General features: G+C 35.4%; 1 protein-coding gene across 2 annotated transcripts in view; it reads left to right on the top strand.

The window, feature by feature from the left end:
* LAMA2 (laminin subunit alpha 2) overlaps nucleotides 1-21,719 on the top strand; it is a 491,254-nt gene that overhangs the window by 37,570 nt on the left and 431,965 nt on the right. For both annotated transcript variants that reach the window (XM_044249160.1, XM_044249149.1), the window contains exon 3: nucleotides 16,118-16,360. In XM_044249160.1, coding sequence (XP_044105095.1) covers nucleotides 16,118-16,360 — 243 coding nt within the window. The remainder of the gene's footprint in view (nucleotides 1-16,117; nucleotides 16,361-21,719) is intronic.

Here is a 21,719-nt window from a genome sequence, read left to right as displayed (position 1 = left end):
TTATTTTTAAGTGAATGCCCTGGGGGAAGGGGAGCAGGGACAGTTTAAGTGTTAAACAACAAGGTTTTTGTTTAACCTCAATGGAAGCCTCTTGCTAAAATTTAAAAATATAAAATAGGTTCTTACAGTCACAATCTGTTGATCCTGTTTCATTCTCACTATATTGTCCTTGAGATGAACCAAATTCATCCTTACGCCAGGCTCTCTGTACTTGCCATTTCTTCTGCCTTCAGTGCCCTTTCCAAGATCTTGACATAGTGCCGTCTCTCATATCACCAAGGTTTCTGCAAAAGTCACCTTCTCAGAAAACCCTTCTCTGATAACCATCTATTGTAGAAACCTCTACCTAAAATTGTATTATTTATTCTCTTACTTGTCTGGTATAGTGGGTTCCTGGCGAGTGTTTAACAACTGACTCTCCAGAACGTAAAGATAAACAGCCATGATTTATAGTGATAGCCAATTTCCATGATATAAAAACTCCAATCAGGACTGATTTCAAATTTCCAATATGATGTCATATTGAACAAGGAATTGGGAAGAAATCCATACAATCAGCTTTTTTTTTTTTAAAAAAAAAATATAACATTGTGAAAATTTAAGTTATACAACATGTTAGGCTGACACATTTCTATCTTGTAATATGATTGCCACTTAAGTGATAATTAGCACCTCTATCACATTATGTAATTATCATTCATTTTTAGTGGCTAGAATAATTCAATTCTAGTCTCTTAACAAGTTTGACAATTATAATGCAATATTATTGTCTGAATTTGCCATATTGTTCATTAGATCTCTAGGGTTTATTTACTACTCATTGCAGGTTTGTACCTTAAGGCATCTGTCCTATTCACCCCACCCCCATTCCCTGGTAACCATCATTTTATTCTCTGTTTTTAGGAGTTTGGCCTTTTTAGATTCTATATAAGTGAAATCATAACTTGTGCTATTTTTCTCTGTATGACTTTTTTCAACATAATCTGCTCAAGGTTCATCCATGTTGTTGCAAATGACACTACATCCTTATTTCTCATGGCTGAACAACATACAGTGTGTGTATGTATATACATATGCATTCATCCATTGATGGGCACTTGGGTTGTTTCTGTATCTTGCTTATTGTGGATAAGCCTACAGTAAACATGGGAGTGCAGATATTTCTTGAATATCTTATTTTCAGTTCTTCTGGGTATATTCCCAGAAGTGGAATTGCTGGGTCATATGGTAGATCTATTTTAATTTTCTGAGGAACCTCCACACTATTTTTCATTGTAGCTGAACCAATTTACATTCCCGCCAGTAGTACACAACTGTTTCCTTTTCTCCACATCCTCACCAACAGCTGACTTTTGAAAGCTGGTGTAGGCTGGCTTCAGCACATCACGGGTGTATTGCCTGCTTTTCAGAATATAATCCCCAGGAGAAAGCTATGTTGTTATATTTACCTCTGTATTTTAACACTTAGTTTAAAGGCTGGCAGAATAAGTAGCGTGTTACTCAATAAGATATGTAGAATACATGAATCGATGAACTAATTAATGTAACACTTTGTGGGCCTTTAAAATATGTATGGATGTACAGAATTTTAGAATCTATAATAGGAATCTTGGGGGAAAAGGTGAGAGTAATGCTAGTCGAAGCAAATTTGACTACGGGTATAATTGACCTTCCCATCCTTAATCAAGGAACTCCTCCCCACCCCCATTTGAATATTCTCTCTAAACCTTTCTAAAGAGATTACTGAGAATGTAGACATTTAAATGTATTCTATTCCTATTTAAATAATGGCATTTATGTTTAGTCTGCAAAAATTAATCTGAAGTTTTTCCAATATGTTGTATACCTTAAACATTTGATGCGTGTCTAAACTGTTGTTTATGTCAAGAATATCTACAATTTAAATTATGACCTTCTTTTGATTGTGTTATAATTTTAAAGTGACCTAGCCACACAAAAAATTAGATTCAAGAATTTCAGTAGTGATAGGACTATTCTTCACTTCTGTTGATAATGATACTTGATAGTATATTGTGCTGATGGGGGCAGACGATGAGAGAAGAGCCTCCTCCACACAAAATGTGTGTAAAGTCTGCTTCCAAAAAGTGACTGTATTTACTACCTCTGTTTATGGCCACCTGATTGCAAGACCATTCTTATACTCCCTGCGATAAGGAAGGAGGCCTCATTCTTCACACCTCTTGTAGTGCTTTGCTAACAGCTACAGTTACTTTGCAACAATCCACAGCATGTTTGGGCTTAACAGAATCTTGGGTTCATGATGAAACACTTCATTAAACTGTTGTTTATAGTGTCTCTATTTACAGTTATTCCTTCATATTTTCTTATGGTGGAATTGTATAGATGTTCTGTTGTCATCATTCTCTGCTCTGTAGATGGATTCAATTTATAGTGTCAGATTTTACCACTGATGACCTTGCAGCTTTACCAATTGATGTTGAGTAGTGATAGTCAGTCACACTGTTCAAGAAGCCCTATGGGTTATCTCGTATGCTTGGGTATCACACGAGATAGAACTTGATTCCACGTTGGTGAAATACTATGTCTGTTTCCCACAGATATATCATTCTTTGTGATTTATTTCTGGATATTGTGATTAAATATTCTATTAGGCAGTGATTTCAAAATCAGAATAGAATGATAACACTTTGTTGTACTTCAAATGGAAATGTGTATGGGTTTTTTCTAGTGAAGGATCCTATATAAATTAATCATGTTAAGAGCTAATAGGCTTCTCACAGGAGGACATTAGTTCTATAAAGTATCTGAAATTATTTGCTCTTTTTTTTGGACAACTGTGACCATGACTTTTTGTGATGTTTGTAACCTGCCTAGTTGGAAGGATTTCAATGTTAAAAAATTATCCTATGTCACTTTTTAATCATTCCTTTTCCTTTTTGTACTGTAAGCCCTATTTTGATTAGTTTTGATTTTTTTCCAGTGGAAAGGGGTTTGTTTTCTTTTTAAAAGAGCTTTTTATTTTGGTGTAACCAACTAATTAGTCCTACATGGAGAGCTTTGGAAAGTCCATAGGCAGTCAAACTTGACTCCAGGGCAAAACCTTTATTGGTGAGGGCAGCATAGAGAAGACAATAAAATCCTCTATTTACTCTGTGGGTGTATTGTGGATCTTCTTGGAGCTTTAGAAATCCAGCTCTCAGCACTCCATAAGTCATTTCTGAGTTGATATCAGCAAAGTTATACCATGATTTGGGTGCATATCTCACTCAAAAAGAATCAGCATAAATCTAGGCAGAATAGAAAAAATGAAGAATTTGCAGTATGGTTGTTATAAGAATTTTATTATATGTCCTCTTAAAATGGTAGCCTTTCAGACATATTTATCATAACATTTTGGCACTCAGTCTTTAGAAAATGTCTACATAGTTATATGAGTGTCATCTCCTACCCTTAGTTTTAAATCACAGCCAGAATGACATCAGGCTCCACAGATTTCTCATTTTTCATTTCATTTACACGCTTCACACTTCACTGGCAAGTGAGGTCACCTCTTTAAAATTTGGGGTAAAGGCCAGCTTGACAAACTTTGGCAAAATGTTCTCTTTTGCAAATTCTCATTTCAGAGGGAGAATATGTGATTCAGGCATATTTCAGATTGTTTTCTCTCTCTCTCTCTCTCTTTTTTTTTTTTCTAGTTTTATATTATTTTTTTCAGTATTCCAAAATTCATTGCTTTGCACCACAGCCAATGCTCCATGTGATACGTGCCCTCCTTAATACCCACCACCAGGCTCACCCAACCCCCAACCCCTCTCACCCCCCAAACCTCCATTTGTTTCTCAGAGTCCATGGTCTCTCATGATTTTTCTCCCCCTCCGATTTCCCCCAACTCACTTCTGCTCTCCCATCCAAGTACTAACCAGGCCCGACCCTGCTTAGCTTCAGAGATCAGACGAGATCGGGTGCGTTCAGGGTGGTATGGCCATAGACTCACTTCTGCTCTCCATCTCCCAATGCCCTCCATGTTATTCCTTATGCTCCACAAATAAGTGAAACCATATTATAATTGACTCTCTCTGCTTAACTTATTTCACTCAGAATATTCTCTTCCAGTCCTGTCCATGTTGATAAAAAAGTTGGGTATTCATCCTTTCTGATGGAGGCATAATACTCCATAGTATATATGCACTATATCTCCTTTATCCATTTGTCCATTGAAGCACATCTTGTTTCTTCCCACAGTTTGGCGATTGTGGCCATTGCTGCTATAAACATTGGGGTACAGGTGGCCCTTCTTTTCACTACATCTGTTTCAGATTGTTTGCTTGTTAATATTGTCACACCTCTCTGTCAGTGATGAGGGGTGTGTCATCTGTACATACTAATGTCATAAAATGGTTAGGTAGGTTCACCCTGTAGGTCCTTGCAGAAATCACTGCAGAGGCCCCTGGAATTATTTCAGAATTGGCATGCTATTTTTTTTTTAAGATTTTATTTATTTATTTGACAGAGAGAGATCACAAGTAGGCAGAGAGGCAGGCAGAGAGAGAGGAGGAAGCAGGCTCCCTGCTGAGCAGAGAGCCCGATGCGGGACTCGATCCCAGGACCCTGAGATCATGACCTGAGCCGAAGGCAGCAGCTTAACCCACTGAGCCACCCAGGCGCCCTTGGCATGGTATTTTTGATCGCCTGTTCAATTGATTCAAAACTGAGAGTCTATTACATGTAAGGCATTAAAAGTCATTTATAAACTGTTCTGTAGTTTCTACTATTAGCAACATATAACTTAGTTTTAAAACAAGGGCAAGATTACTTCTTTACAAAGCAAGATTAAATTGTTATAAGAAATAGTAAGTTGTTATTTTGAAATATTTTGAAATGGGACTTGAGAATGTGGCTAGATTAAAATTTGAGCTGTGGGAAATATCTGTATTAAATGAGTTATTTGAAATATTCTTAGACATAGAAAGTATTATGCAGAAAGCAAATCAGGCAAACTGGATTTATAAACTTGCTTTATAATTTCCTAGTCATGTGAAGTAGAACAAGTTACTTAGTGACTTGGTTTCCCATAGCTGCCATAACAGATTACCACAGATACAGTGGCTTAAAACAACACAAATATATTAATTTTATAATTTAATAGGTTAGAAGTCTGAAATAACCCTTGCTAGGTTAAAATCTAGGTGTGGATAGGGTTGCATTGATTTCTGGAGGCTCCAGAGAAGAAATCATTTCCTTGATTTTTCCAGCTTCTACAGGCCACCTACATTCCTTGACTCATGGTCCTTTCCTCCATCATCAGAGGCAGAAATGGGTTGAGTCCTTCTCGTGTTCGATTACTCTGACCTCTTTTGCTTTCTTCTTCTATTTTTAAGGATCCTTGTGATTACATTTGGCCCACTCATATTATCCAGATTATATTGCCATCTCAAGGTCTTTAACTATATCATATTTGCACATTAGAAATTAAGAAATGGGGGCGCCTGGGTGGCTCAGTGGGTTAAGCCGCTGCCTTCGGCTCAGGTCATGATCTCAGGGTCCTGGGATCGAGTCCCGCATGGGGCTCTCTGCTCAGCAGGGGGCCTGCTTCCCTTCCCCTCTCTCTGCCTGCCTCTCTGCCTACTGTGATCTCTCTGTCAAATAAATAAATAAAATCTTTAAAAAAAAAAAAAAAAGAAATTAAGAAATGGACATCTTTGAGGGGTCATTATTCTCACTACCATACATACCCTCTCTCATTTTTTTTAAGACTTTATTTATTTGAGAGAGAGAGAGAGAGAGTGAGCTCAAGAGAGAAAACACAAGTGGGGAGGAGAGGGAGAGAAACAAGCAGACTCCCTGCTGAGCAGGGAGCCCAACATGGGGCTCCATCCTGGGACTCCAGGATCATGACCTGAGCCAAAGGTGGATGCTTAACTGACTGAGCTACCCAGCATTTATACACCCTCTCATTTTAATTTCCTAATCTGTTCCTACTTATCTTGTAGGGTTCTTGGTTGCAGAAACAAAGTTCTGCATGCTGAAGTGCCTTGCAAATGCTAGGCTTTAAATAAAATGTAACTTTCCCCAAGGAAAAAAATTTTTAAGAAGTAGAACATTGGGTCATTCTTTTGTTAAGGAAACTTGAATTAAAAAGAACCACAGCAGGTAGACCCATACAGAGTTTGGAGAGAAATTCAGGACATGCTATCTTCTGAAACACTTTCTGTCTTCACTCCCTCTCCTATTGTTTACTTTCCATTTTAGGTGAAGAACTGTATTAGGACACTTTTTTTTTTTTTGATCCCTAAATTATAAATAGTGTCAATACCTTTTTTTCCCCCCAGAGATAAAGAGAGTTCCCCAAGGGGGGAGAACAGAAGTCAAAAACTGTAGAGACTTCAAAGAAGATGAAGATAAAGAAAAAAAAAACATGAATTTTTCAACCAGGTTTCTGGTAACTCTTCTGAAAATGATTAAAGTAGGTGGGCTGCCAGGTGTTAACTAGAGAAGGGATAATAAAGTTATAAACAACAGAGGGTACAGAGTACACTTAAGAAAGTCCCTAAAGAAAAGCAAGAAAGTGGGACAGTATATCAACATGGGAATAGTTCTTTCTATTTCATTTGTAATAGCTAAAATTGAATAAGTGTTAAGTGACTCTGATCTGTTGAAAGAATTCATGAACCAAGATCAGAAAGTTTTATTCTGTCTTTGATTTGTTATTCTACACTGCTAACGTTATATTTCTAACTCTTCTCATCACTACAAATCTTTGCTATTATTCCCCAAATGCTTTGAACTAGAGTGATTCATTCATGTCTGCAATGTCATAAATTGGAGAATGTGTAGATTCTTCTCACCCGGCTAACTATAGAAGCACAAAAACAAAGGCAATGCTGGGTATTTCTCAAGGGTGAATAATTTTTAGAAGGCAAGCTTTAAACTGTCACATTTCTTATTGTCTGTGATTCACACCAATATTGTGCTCTGTGATGGCTTCATTGAAAGGACTGTCATGTTCGATGGGGGACCCAGCCTACCTGCTCTTTTACCAGTAGCTGGTGTGAAAGCCATGCTGTGCCAATGGCTTGTTCACAGGAGGCAGGTCAATCTTTGAAACCATAGATTGTTTCAGATAAGAGAAAAATATGTGAGGAGAGAAGAGATGTGAAGGGCAGTGCTAAAGAGAAAGAAAATGCTTGTCTGAGTTTTACCTGCAGCTAACATTGTTAAAAATGATAGCAACTTAATGAAGCATGAAGTAGTAAAGGCATTAATAAGCTGGGGGAGGACCTTAATTCATTCCAATTTGGGTTCCATTCACTCATGTTACTAGTTTTCTTAAGACTGAACTAAAATTTTGATTCCTTCTAGGCCTCTAATGCCCTTTAGAGTTGATAATTAATTTGAAAGAATTATTAAGATATATTTATTGAGCTTAGGATGCTGTGTAGTCACAGTATAAAGCAGAGTTCACATTTATCAAGATAATAAAGAAAGTGCATTAAAGATTTGCTCAGTAAGAACAAGCACTAAATTACCGGTAGTGCTAAAAACCACTGTGTAGAAGATAATCATTTGTTTATTAAAATATGATGCAATAATAACATTTTAAATTCTGATTATTAAAATTTCCCAACATACCCCCAAAACATTATAGAAGAAAGAATATCATAGACCCACGTGTACCTGATACCCACCTGTAAGAATTAACCCATAGCCTTTCTTGTGGCAATTCTACAAGAATCCTATCCTGCCCTGCAGATTCTTTAGAAGCAAATTCCATATATATCACTCTCTCTATAAATATTTTAATATGTACCTCTGAAGAATGCAACTCTTCTGTAAATAAAACCATTGTCACATCTAAAATTTAGCACTATTACTACTACTTTAATACTGACAAATATCCCTTCAGTATTCAGATTCATCACAGTTACTTCCAAGTTTGTTTTAACAGCTGTTTGGTCGAATCAGGGTGTGCGTGAAGTCACATACTGCATTCAGTACATCTCTAGGGCCTCTCTTAATCTATAACCTCATTAGTTTTTATTTCCTTGCAATTTTTTTCTTCTTTTTTAAACTGAAGTACAATGAACATCCAGTGTTGCATTAGTTCCAGGTGTACAATATAGTGATTCAGCAGTTCTTCACATTACTCAGTGCTCATCAAGATAAGTATACTTTTGATCACCTTTCTCTGTTCTATACATCCCCCTCTTACCTCTCCTCTAGCAACCACCAGTTTGTCTCATTTTCTTTGTCTGTTTTGTTTCTTAACTTCCATGTATGAGTGAAATCACATGGCATTCCTTTTTTTTGACTGACTTATTTCGATGAACATTATCATCTCTAGTTCCATCCATGTTGTTGGAAATGGCAAGATCTCATTTTTTTTTTTTTTTTGTGACTGAATTATACTCCAGTGTGTGTATGTGTGTGTATATGAGAGAGAGCTTCTTTATCCATTCATCAATGGATGGATTCTTGAGTCCCTTTTATATCTTGGCTATTGTAAATAACACTGCATTAAACATGGTATTTTCATTTTCAAATGATCATCTTTTTGAATTAGTGTTTTCATTTTCTTTGGGTAAGTCCTCAGTAGTGGTATTACCGGATCATATGGTAATTCTATATTTAATTTTTTAGGAATTTCCATACTGTTTTCCACAGTGACATATTAATTTGCATTTTCACCACCAGTGCATGCGGGTTTGTTTTTCTCTACATTCTCCCCATTTATTGTTTTCCATGTGTTTGATTTTAGCCATTTTGATAGGTGTGAGGAGATACTTCATTGTGGTTTTGACTTATATTTCCCTGATTATTAGTGATGTTGAGCATCTTTTCAAGTGTCTGTTGGCCATCTGTATGTCTGGAAAAATATCTAATCAGGTCTTTAACCCATTTTAAATTGTATCGTTATTATTGTTGTTAGTGTTGAATTGTAGAAATTCTTTATATATTTCGGATATTAACCGCTTATTGGAGGTATCATTTACAAATATCTTCTATTCAGTAGGTTGCTTTTTTATTTTGTTCATAGTTTCTTTGCTGACCAAAGTTGTGGGGTTTTTTTGTTTGTTTGTTTGTTTGTTTTGTGAAATCACAACTGTTTAATTTTGCTTTTCTTTTCCTTGCTTGGGAGACCTATCTAGAAAAATATTTCTGCAGCTGATATCACAAATCACTACCTATGTTTTCTTCTAGCAGTTTTATGGTTTCAGGTCTCAGATTTAGGTCTTTAATCCTTTTTTTATTTGTTTGTTTGTTTATTTTGTGTGTGATACAAGAAAGTGGTCCAGTTTCATTGTTTTGCATGTGGCTGTCCAGTTTTCCCAGTACCATGTGTTGAAGAGTCTTTCCCTCTTTGTATATTTTTGCCTCCTGTGTCCTAGTTTAATTGACCATATGTGTGTGTGTTTATTTTGGGCTCTCCGTTCTAATTTATTGATCTATATGTCTATTTTTGTGCTGTTAACATACTGGTTCAATTAGTATAGCTTTGTAATATGTCTTAAAATCTGGGATTATGATACCTGCAGTTCTGCTCTTTCTCAAGATTACTTTGGCTCTGGGTTGTTTGTGGTTCCATGAAAATTTTAGGATTCTTCATTTCAATTCTGTGAAAAATGCTATTGATGTTTAAGTAGGGATTGCATTAAATCTGTGGATTGCCTTGGATAGTATGGACCTTTTAAATATTTGTTCTTCTAATCCATGAACATAGAATGTCTTTCTATTTGTTTTGCCATTCTTTCCTAGTAAATAGCAGTATCCTATATAACTGCAATTTTTTCCATGTTGCTTTTCTCATTTAATAATATATCCCCCCATTTAGTACTCTTACATCTCAGGTTTTCTTGGCTTTTCTTGCTTATTCTTCCAAGTCAACTTTAAATCAACTTGTCCAGTTCTAGGGAGAAAAGAAAAGATGTTTTTAATTAAAAAAAAAAAGAAATTTCTTAATATTTATATATAAATTTAGTAAGAGCTAAAAAGTAACTCATTATTTTCCAGAGCTAAAATTTGGGGTTTTCCTTTTTGGAGAAAGAGGAAGAGAAGTCCTTCAAATAGTTGCCCATGAATGGTTAAGCATTGATTAAAACCCCTTTAAAAACAATTTCAACATACAATTGAACATTTTATCTTCAAAGGATTACTCTTAGTCATTTAGTTAGATTATTGTTTCTTAGAAATTTAGAATGGTAGTGTAATTCATTTTAAAATGTATAAATGCAAGTTTAATGTTAGTATATTTAAAAACCTGTTTCAGTTGAGTACCCAGGCTTTCTGTTTCTGTCATGATGCAGGAAGCACTTACCCCAAGTTGAAATTACACATTCGCTTACCTATAATTCATTAATTTGACGCTCAGCAATTATAGTATACACTGGGTGGGAGGGTGAGTGGAATAAATAGGCTCTATAGGACCACTGAGTGACAATTACAAATCATTTTAGTACGTAAAATGACTGTAAATGAATTTGTCTGAAAGAAAGTATAAACAGGCCAGGGGGGCATCCTTCTGGACTTTATCACATTACTCTAGGTTTCGTGAAGTTTGTGCAAATTTATAAGAGACATAAACTTACCCAGAAAGTAATAATTACTGGTATTTCTAGGTTAAATTTTTTTCTTTAAGTTTAGAGCAACACTTAAAACCTTTGCTTTTTGGAATTTGATTTAAGCAAGGTCTAGTAATAGTATTATCAAAATCTGTAGAATAATCTCTTCAGAGCATTTTTAATATTATAATAAGCTACTTCTCTGTAATTGCCTAGAAGTTTTTGCTGGAGAGTAAGGACTCGGTTTCCCATGGTATGATGAAAAAACCCAGTGGGTTTTTTGAGTGAATCCTATATGGTACTCAAACTTTTGATGAATTCCCTGGATTCAGCCCCACTTTTTTTACCCCTTCTGTTCATACCAGCCTCTGTGGGTGGTCTTCTCCAGGGCTACATCAGACCTCTTTTGAGGTCTCAGGTCAAAGAGCAGATAATCATATGAACTGCGTTTATCCACTCAAACACAGAGACATGTGTTCCTATCTATAAAGCTTCCCAGACTATTCTAATGGATACTAAGCCTGGAAACATCTGATTCTTAGGACCTTTCTGTTTCTGAAATTGTGTAGCTCTCAATGCTTTCTGAAAGCCAATATACCTGTATAGATAAATGAGAGAACTTGACAGACTCATTAGTAGAACTAAGAATACAGATAAGTTTTTAAAATATATCAAAGTTGACATTACAGCATTTAGAAATGCTAAAATCCATAACATTGGCAAGAGCAGATGCTAGAATATGGCAAAACCTCCTCAAAATTAAGCAGTTTTGTTAAGTGAACAACTGCTATAGGAAGTACACAGACAACAATGTGGGAGGGAGGCAGGGGGCAACAGTGAGCTGATGTAAGATAACCACATGCTGTCTTCTTGAGAGATTAGGAAAGAAAAAATGGAAGAGAGTAATTTAGTCAAGTCCTACTAGAAGTGTGAAGTGTCAACCTCCATGGAGAGGGACCTGTATTAATATTTTTATAGGTATCATGGGGATCAGGCCTCTAGGAAGCTGAAATTCTATGGCCTTGTTACATTAAGGAGCCATGCTTTGACCTAGCTCTCTTATCTGCATACCAGTGACATTCAAAAGTCTCAATAAAATTCACGAAATGTAGTGCTCTTTGGTAGCCTTTTCCTAGATCTGTGATTCTTCTGAACACAAAGCAGCTGGGATACAGTGGATTCCGGAGAGTCATTGCAAAGAATATTCAAAATAAAAATCCAGACCTAACAATTCCTGTGTTAGAGATTAGTGGTACATGTCAGACTTATCCACGTGGGTTATAGGTGAGCTGAGATATTCAGATAGTCTCAGATATACTCAGATATTTTGAGATAGCCAGAGTTACTAGGTTGCTCACTTCAGTCTGTGAGGTTTCCTCTTTTACCCCAGTGCTATTCCAGTGTCATCTTATCTCAGCCGTGATTGTAAAAAGCATTGCTACATGTGGTGGTCATATATGACTTGTTAGTTTGGGACTGAAGGATTCTTCAGAAAGATTTTGTCCTCCAATTCTGCTCTATGAGATCAAGTTCTTAATACTCTGTGCATGATAAAAGGAACATCTAATTTAATGCTGCATCGGCAAAGTAATTACATGATATTTTGCTAGGTGACATATGAATGGAATATGAAATAAAAAGCAGTTATCTCTGTTACAGTAAAATGTCAAATATTTGATATTATTTCAAAAGTTATTTGAATTTTTTTAAGGCATGAAGTTTGTAAAAAAATGTCCACTAACAAAAAGAAAAAAAGTTGGGGTATTGTGTGTTGCAATATAAGGTTCATCAAAGCCTGGCTGTCGTAGCATTTTTGTACTTCTTATAATGAGGCATTTGCTTTCCTTGTTGTACAGCACAGATTAGGGTTTTGTTCATCTGGAAAAAAAGGTTTTATAATTACTGATTTTTGATGAGTCTTTTTATGAAAACACAAGACATAATTAATAGAAGTGACTTAGGTACATGAGAGAATTATTCTATGAGAGTCATTAAAATTTTGTTGTACTTAGAACATCACTGTTAAAATTTTATGCAGCATTCTCTTATGCCTTCAAAGAATACTTCTATTCATTGTGTTTTCAATAATGCTGTCTACCACATTTCAAAAAGTTTATTCAAAATACTACATGCCAACTAATTTAATCAATTTTGCATGAAATGTGAAAGAGTCCATAGAAAATAAATGAAAGAGGGATATTGTTTTGAAATGGGGCTCTTCTCTAATATTCTCTACGGCAGTGCCCACTTTTCCATGTCACTTAATGCTGGCTGTTATACTGAATTATGGAGAGAATCTGTGGGTTTTCTAGTATAACTTTGTTTCATGGATTTCATCTATTATTCCAGAGCCACCACAGAAGTTCCAAAGTCATAAATCCACATTGTAGCTCAAAGAAAATTTGGCCTCTTCCTATATTTGCTTGCTGAACTGCTTTCTGGACAAAGTTCTTTATCAGTTACCTCAGTGTGTATTTATTTTTATATTGTGTACTTGTGATACCTAAATATGCCTTTTTACTTCTATTTTTGTGTTCTATTAAAAATACCTTTGTGCAATTTATTTTTTTCTGGATGGAAACTCCCTAATTTAAAATATTTATATAGATTCTTTTCCAAAAACCATGCAGTGTTTTGTTTTCATCATCTTATTATGTCTTCCATGGTTTTGATGTTGGAAAATAAACACTGTGAAACAAAGGGTAAAAGAGTTTAAGTAATTTTCTCGGCTCATAGAGACATACAGTATGATGAACAACACCCAATGTCTTGGTTCCTGCCAGTGAGAAAAGATGCTGGTGTTGACTGGGAATCAAGATATAACAGGAAAAAATATGTTACGCTAACAGAAGTAGCATGGTAATGTGTTGCAGAGACTGGTTATGCAACTAAATGTAATTAATATTGAATGCCCACTGTTTCAAAAGAGTTATTGTAAGGATTGTAACATCTTCAAAGATATAAAGCTATAATATCTGCTCTTTAGGAGCTCACAATTAAGTTGTACTTTTTTTCTTAATCATTTTACAAACCTTGCCACAAATACTTTAGGATTATCAGAAATTGAGATCAGGGCTTTATGTCTATGGTAGAAAGAACTATCTCCATGTTATATCAGATTAACCCAATTGGTATGTTCTTCACTGAATTTATATATAAAAGATTCCACATACTTCAGTTGTTCAATATGGAGTGTCTAAGAGAAATAATTCCTTATGAATAAAATAAAAAATGCAGAAACAACAAATATTTCAGATAAGGATGAATAGATTATGTTCCATCTTACTCCTACTCTTTTTCTTTCTCTGATAGAGAATTTGGTTTTAATTTTTCTTTCTTTTAAAAGTAACTTTATTGGAGCACCTGGGTAGCTTAGTGGGTTAAAGCCTCTGCCTTAGGCTCAGGTCATGATCTCACAGTCCTGGGATTGAGCTCTGTATCGGGCTCTCTGCTCAGCAGGGAGCCTGCTTCCCCCTGTCTCTCTGCCTGCCTCTCTGCCTACTTGTGCTCTCTCTCTCTCTCTTTGTCAAATAAATAAATAAAATCTTTAAAAATAACTATCAAAAACTAAGAGATATATTTTCATACATTAATATAGCTAGATATTGGATGGAAAGTCAAATCTCTCCTCCTCCTGGAGTCCTTATTCTCAAACCTCAGAGGTGGTAATAGCTTTAACATGTACATGCATGTTCTTCCCCAAAATATCAAAGCACATACACACATACATAGATATGTGTGTCTATTTGCACTTACACTTATCTGTGTCCCTTTGTAAATATAAATTCATGATATTTTCCACCTGGACTGATGGGCAATAAAACAGAACCATCAAAGCCTGACCAATCCAAGCAGATGTCTTAGTGGTTCCTCACTATACTGAGGTTCACAAGATGGGCTCAGAGGAGAGGAGGCTTTTGGGAGGCTTGGGCAACAGTGATTTACCAACAAGTACAGAAGTTTTACTTCAGAATTTTAATAAATAGTTTTTCCACAACTGTGCTTAAAAGGCCAATACCAGCCCTATTTTCAATCATTTGATGGTTCATGTTCCCCCTCACAGTGCACCTGTGCCCGTGTTCTTGTAAAGACCACAAAAGCCCAGCATCAGAGTTATTTATGTTGCCCCTTCTCTACCAGGTTTTTCATATTTTAAAGTTTGGTCCCTTGGAGTTGACCATGGACCATGGAGTTGACCATGGACTACATGCATTAATGAAGATCTCATGTCAAAACTATGAAGCGGTTGAAGTTTATTTCTAGAACATTCCTTTCACAATTCCCTCTGTTGTCCAGTGGGTCCTTTAGTCAAATTTTAGTGGGTCCATCCTCCCACTCAACCATTTCAGTGACTTTAATTATGCATAGCTTAATGTTTTTAGGTACCCCATATTTCATAGTACTTAATAAACAAAAACATATCATGTTGCTTTATTATTAGTGTACTTTTTATGTGTCTCTTCATTACAATATATTATCAACCCATGGATGGTAGGACTATAATTTAAACTGGTTTATATCTATCTTTCTTCCCAGGGCATTGCATATAAATGTCACTTGATAATGTTTGTGCATTATTCCTTCAGACTACATTGGTTATGCACTATCACAAAGCATCTGGAACGTTTACTTTTTATGCCTTCATATTTAAGTAGATTTCAAAACAAAGGATTTTGCACATTCCACTCAATTGTCACTCTGTTGATATATAGTAACTTCATGTCTTTCTCTTTATTTTTCTTTTTTTTAAATACATATTTACTTCTTGTACAGAAAGTGTAATCAACCTTCACTTAATATGGTCTAGTTTCAATCTGTTGTCTGCAGATCTTAAAATTTCTTCTCCATTATTTTCCTTTTGGGGGTTGTAGAATAGTGGGCATTTGTTGAATATTTACAAGTCCTTTGCCAGGTAGTTTGCATATATTATCTCACTTAGTACTGTACTTATTACTTATCTTAATTTGGAGGAAAGGAAGCTAATGTTAGAAAAGTAAAATCATCTGTTCAAGGTCACATAAATGCTAAGACTACAATTTGAATATAGGACTGTGCCTCTAAAGCTCTGTGTTTTTTGTTTTTTGGTTTTTGGTTTTTTTTCTTCATAAGAGCACTTAATTCTACCTACATGGTACTTTTCTTAGGGTTAGGTGATATAAATTAATATATTTTCTAAACTCTCAAACACATACCCGCACATGGAGTTTCTAACTCATACTTTATACTTTCTAACACAGTAAGGTGAATAAATTGGTGTGTAATGAATGCTTTAGGTGATCATGATTATAATGGAATTTTAAAAATCAGATGAAATGATGTCAATGATTTGTTAGAGACCTAAAATCTAATCTTAACCCATTTCCTTTAAAGCCATGGCTGTCAAGATGAAACATCTCGTTTTAGCAAAAGGTATTAAACATGAACATGTAACAGTAAAATCATTTCAGGGAACATAATAGGGTTATGGAATAAAATCTGAAATAAAATCTACTGTAGCATTAAGCCTTATTATTTGCTAAAAAATGGTGAGAATCCTATGGAATTCAGAGTTGCCTATTGTTGTCGTCACTTTTCCCCAGGTGTTCCAGATTGCATATGTGATTGTGAAAGCAGCGAACTCCCCTCGGCCTGGAAACTGGATTTTGGAACGCTCGCTTGATAATGTTGAATACAAGCCCTGGCAATATCATGCTGTGACAGACACTGAGTGTCTAACTCTCTACAATATTTATCCCCGCACTGGACCACCATCTTATGCCAAAGACGATGAGGTCATCTGTACTTCCTTTTATTCCAAGATACACCCCTTGGAAAACGGAGAGGTAAGAGGAGAAAACTCACCATAAGTACATTTAAGTAGGCCTGTCAGAAAGATGTGAATATATTAGTAATTAATGTCAGGGAGATTTTAAAATAGGATTTAGCAGAAGTACGCTTAAATGAGTTATTAAATTAAAAGGAAAAACCCAAGGTGATTGGAATTTTAACTACCTTCATCCAGTATGTGTCTCCCAAACCCAATAAAGATCAGAAAAGTGGAAATGGGTTTAAGTGAGAAAGTCAATGATTAATTTCACATAAAGAAACTTTTTTTGACAATGAGATTATTAATAATTGGATAAAGACGAGACTTTCACAGAAGCCTTAGATCTGTGTGTACTCTGGTCTCAAGAGGGGGACAAAAGAGGTGAAATTTAGGGAGAAATATAGTTTATATGAAGGGCCTAAATGAAAGGGAATTCTGTTGGGTTTTGCATGTTTTTTGATTCTCATCACATAAGGCTAGAGTTGGGCTGTTGTTTGTTTGTTTGTGGTCAGACTTCTTATTACATGCTTAATTCAAAAGTGTTCAGCTTTTCTGTAGTGTCTCGGACCCTTCAGTTAAGATTTTACATTTATTCAAACTATGACTTCACGTGTTACCATCTGTGTGATCTCGAGCCAGTGACTGAGATCCCTTGTGCCTCAGTTTCATCTCCTAGAAATTGGGAAAAGTAATAACAGCTCTTATTTCATATGATCATTAAGAAAATTAAATGAATTATTACATTTGAAGCAGTACAACAGTGTTGACAGACCTGTACTAAATGTTCTGTAACCATTAACTATTTTTATAGTTAAATAATGAGAAGAATAACCATTATTGTTCTTGGTAGTAGGAGTCAGTTACTCCTCTCAAATACCCAAACCTTGACTTAGTGATTCTCTTGGATTCCCTAGTATTTCCCTAATTTGTCTCCCTTCAATAGGTGTACTCTGGCTCCTTTTGTCCTACATGCTTATATACATCTCAGTTTATGCTCAAATCTGGTTGTTGCTCCGCACGTGTACACTGGAAGCTAGTATCATTTTTTATATTCACATTTCCAATAAACCCATATTCATATTCTCTTAGGCCCACGTCAGTCAGTCGAGGGTTATCTTTTTCAACACTTTACAGAAAAGTTAGATTTTTGACATAAATTGATCACACTCCCTTTTGGCACTATTATTCTATGAATGTATACTAGTGCCTGACTGAATTTAAAATTCCATGTTCAAAAATATCAGTTTCGGGAAAGAAAAATTCCAAATGGTGCTCTCAGCAGAAATTTCAATCTGCCAAATGACAAGGAGTCAAATGCAGTGAGTCAAACAGCTGTTCAACCTGCTTTGTGCCCAGAGGCATCCGGGTCCTGGCCAGATTGGCCTGAGTATATGGGAGTAGGGAGGAAGTGCAGAGATAATATATTTGAGTTGAATTTTTATTATTTTTCCCCCGGATCTAGTGCTTACCGGAAATAATAATTATCTAATATTTATAAAGCTATTTTTTTACCTTGAAAAAATGGTCCAATTCAAGAATTGGTTAAACAATATAAAATGTACCTACATGGATATATAATCTACAAGTTTACATGCATATCCCCAAAGCATGCTCTCCCTACATTGATGGTGGTTCTCCATCCTTTAGACCATGTCAGCCTGCAACATGGAACAAATACATTGTTTGTTTGCTTAGCTGGCTATATTGTTTTCATTCCTAGACATTCACTAGAAACCCTTGGCAATGGTGGCTATTAGGAACAGGTTACTCAAATTTCTCCATGACATTTAAGTCTATTTCTTTCTCATAAGAATGTGGATTTTATTGGGGAGGGTATGTGCTTTGGTGAGTGCTGTGAAGTGTGTAAACCTGGCGATTCACAGACCTGTACCCCTGGGGATAAAAATATATGTTTATAAACAATAAAAAATTTTAAAAAAAGAAAAAAGAAAAAAAAAAGAATGTGGATTTTAGGAAAAGAAAGTAATTCAAAATATTTAAAATGCAGTGGTAGTATTTAAGAGTAAGAATTAAATTCAGACCTCTCCTAAAATACCTGTCTCAATATATATAGCTTTCTCTGTGAAATATGTTATTTTTTGGAATAAATGGATCCAAGGAAGGTAGGTGAGATATATTCTTCCAGCTCACTGATAAAAAAGCTGAGATAAGAATCCAGGTGTCTAGGCCCCCTGACCTTCCAGATTGATGTTTCTTACATATTCTAGAAAGACTGGAAGTTGATTTATTTTTTTCTTTTTTTTTAAGTTGGTAATTGATAAACTCATGAGTTTAGAGGAGATAGAGATGCTGGATCCACAAGTAGAAAGAGTCCTAATTCTGATTTGGACTAATTCACAATATAGAAGAACACATATGAGATTAGAAAACTGGGTTCTGGTCTTACATCTAGTTTTTGTTGGATCTTGGGCTGGTCACTTAATCTTTCTGAGAATGGATTTCTTTAATACATGAATTAGTTTAATATATAAATTATCCTAGGACATCTTTGTGTTTTAAAGTAATACGGTTTTGGAAATCATCTACAATATAGCATGTGGAAATATTCTAAAATTTTTGGATGTTGGCCTCCAATATTTCCCAGATCAGTGACTATGAAATAAATCTTACTATTATTAACTTTTCCTTGCAAAATGATGCTTTTTAGATACCACCTGAACCTGAAATATAATTATTAGTGCTTATGTTCAAAACTTCCCAGAGAAGTGAAGTCATATTCAAGTAAGAAAAACAAACATACAAATTACAAAATTTGTAAATGCAAAATATATATGCATGTGTGTGTGTATGTGTGTGTGTGTGTGTGTGTGTATACACACACACTTATAAATCCTACAACAGAAATGTTTACAGAGAGTGACAAAATCCCCCAGGTGAGCCAGGGGAAGATCACTTCCCAGAATAAAGGTAAGCCAGAAACAACTTCTGGTATCTCACAATTTCAAGGCCAGTATGCAAATTTATTTTCAAAATAAAGTACGGGTTAAACTAGGCATATAACAGAGTTTACCTCTAATGTTGATGGATATTTTTATTAGGTATAGAATCGTAGGGTTGCAGCTTTTTCTCTTGTAGCACATTTGGTCATTTTCTGGTTCCCATTGTTAATATTAGAAAAGTTAGGTATTGCATAATTATCTATTTTCTGTTTTCTTTGATTACTTTAAAGATTTTTATCTTTGTTTTTCAGTAGTTTTATTATGATGCTCCATATATGCACTCCCCAATACAATAGTCACTAGCCATGTGGAGTTATTTAATTTAGATTTCATTAACTCAAATAGAATGAAAACTCGGGTCCTCAGTTGCACAACCACATGTCAGGTGCTCAATAGCCTGATGTGACTAGCAGCTACCACACTGAATTATGCAGAATAGAACATTTCCATCATTGTACAAAGTTTTGAGCAGTGCTAATATAGATACCTTTTTATAACTGCATTAAGATTTATTTGGTTGGTATATTTGCAAAGTTACATCTTTCATCAGCTCAGGATATAATTCAACCATTAACTCTCCAAATACTTTTCCTTTCCATTCTGTCCCCTCTATAAATACAGTTAGTAATTTGGAATTTCTCACTGTATATCTTACACTGTCTTTTGTATGCACTCATCCTTTTTGCCTTTGTTCTTCATTTTAGATATTTTCTCTGGCTTATTTCCAGTTCACTAATTCTCTCTTTAGCTATATAAATTTGGTATTAAAACTATTAATGAGATTCTTAATTTCATTTATTACATTTATCAGTTCCAGGATTTATCTTTTTGTTTGTTTTGTTTTGTTTATTTTTCAGATTTTTATTTATTTATCTGACAGAAAGAGAGGCAGCAAGAGAGGAAATACAAGCAGGGGGAGTGGGAGAGCAAGAAGCAGGCTTCCTGCTGAGCAGGGGACCCGGTGTAGGGTATGCGGGGCTCCACCAGGACCCTGGGATCATGACCTGAGCCAAAGACAGAAGCTTAACAACTGAGCCATGCAGGCGCCCCATAGAATTTATCTTTTCTTTTTTTTTTTTTTTTTTTAAGATTTTATTTATTTATTTGACAGACAGAGATCACAAGTAGGCAGAGAGGCAGGCAGAGAGAGGAGGAAGCAGGCTCCCTGCTGAGCAGAGAGCCTGATATGAGGCTTGATCCCAGGACTCTGGGATCATGACCTGAGCCGAAGGCAGCGGTTTAACCCGCTGAGCCACCTAGGTGCCCCTAGAATTTATCTTTGTTTCATTTTCAAATAGTTCAGCATCTAGTTTTATATTGAAGTATTATATATTTATATATATATTTAACAAGACTATATTTACATTTTTAGTATTCTATCTTTATCTCATTGAGCATAAAGAGACAATTATTTAAGAGTTTTATTTGATAATTCTATTATCTGGCCTCTGTGAATGTATGTTATCTGATCTGATTTTTTTTAATGATTCTTACATCCTCAAGTTTCTGATTATTTTTGCATAACCGAAGGTATATTTTTAAATGTGTACGTAGAAATAATTTGAGACCTAAGATATTGTGAGGATTTTCTGATGCTTCTGCCAGGCAATGGCAGTACAGATGACCTTAATAAATATCAGATGAGTTACTTACGTGTGGAATTTAAGAAATAAAACAGATGAACATAGGGGAAGGGAAGGAAAAATTAGTCAGAATCAGGGAAGGAGACAAACCATAAGAGACTTTTAAGTCTGGGGAACACACTGAGAGTTGCTGGAGGGGAGGTGGGTGGGGGATGGGCTAAGTGGGTGATGGACATTAAGGATGGACTTGATATAATGAGCACTGGGTGTTATATGCAGCTAATGAATCACTAAATTCTACTTCTGAAACTAATCATACACTATAAGTTAATTAAATTGAATTTAAATAAAAAATGTAAAAAAATACAGTTTTAGTGAGTAAAATTCCTAGGACATAGATGATTCAAAGCTGTGCTGTAACCCTGTAACAGCTGCTTTAATTCCAGTTTACTTAAGGCTTCCTGTTTTTGGAGTCTAAACCAAAGTATGTGGGATTTACCAAAGTCCCACCCATACAAGTCCTGTCTTTCTAGTACACTAAGGCCAACAAAATGCTGCTTATTCTCTCAGCCATGGCTTCTAGACAGGGAAATGCCCACCAGATAGAAGCTGTCACAATATGCCAATTACCTCTTTAGACGTCTTTCTTCTTGATATTGAAAAGGTGATTTTGTACCCTCTTGATAACTCTCTAATGACTTTAAGTCAATGTTTTGACATTTTTCTTCACTTGGTCCAGCTGTTATCATTGGGTGTATTAACCCTAATTACAGACTCTACCATAAAAAGAAACATAGTCTCATATGCATTTTTTAAACAAATGTTTTGGAAT

Source organism: Neovison vison, chromosome 1 (genome assembly GCF_020171115.1).
Source record: "Neovison vison isolate M4711 chromosome 1, ASM_NN_V1, whole genome shotgun sequence".
NCBI classification, from domain to species: Eukaryota; Metazoa; Chordata; class Mammalia; order Carnivora; family Mustelidae; genus Neogale; species Neogale vison.
This window is presented reverse-complemented; position numbering and strand designations above follow the sequence as displayed.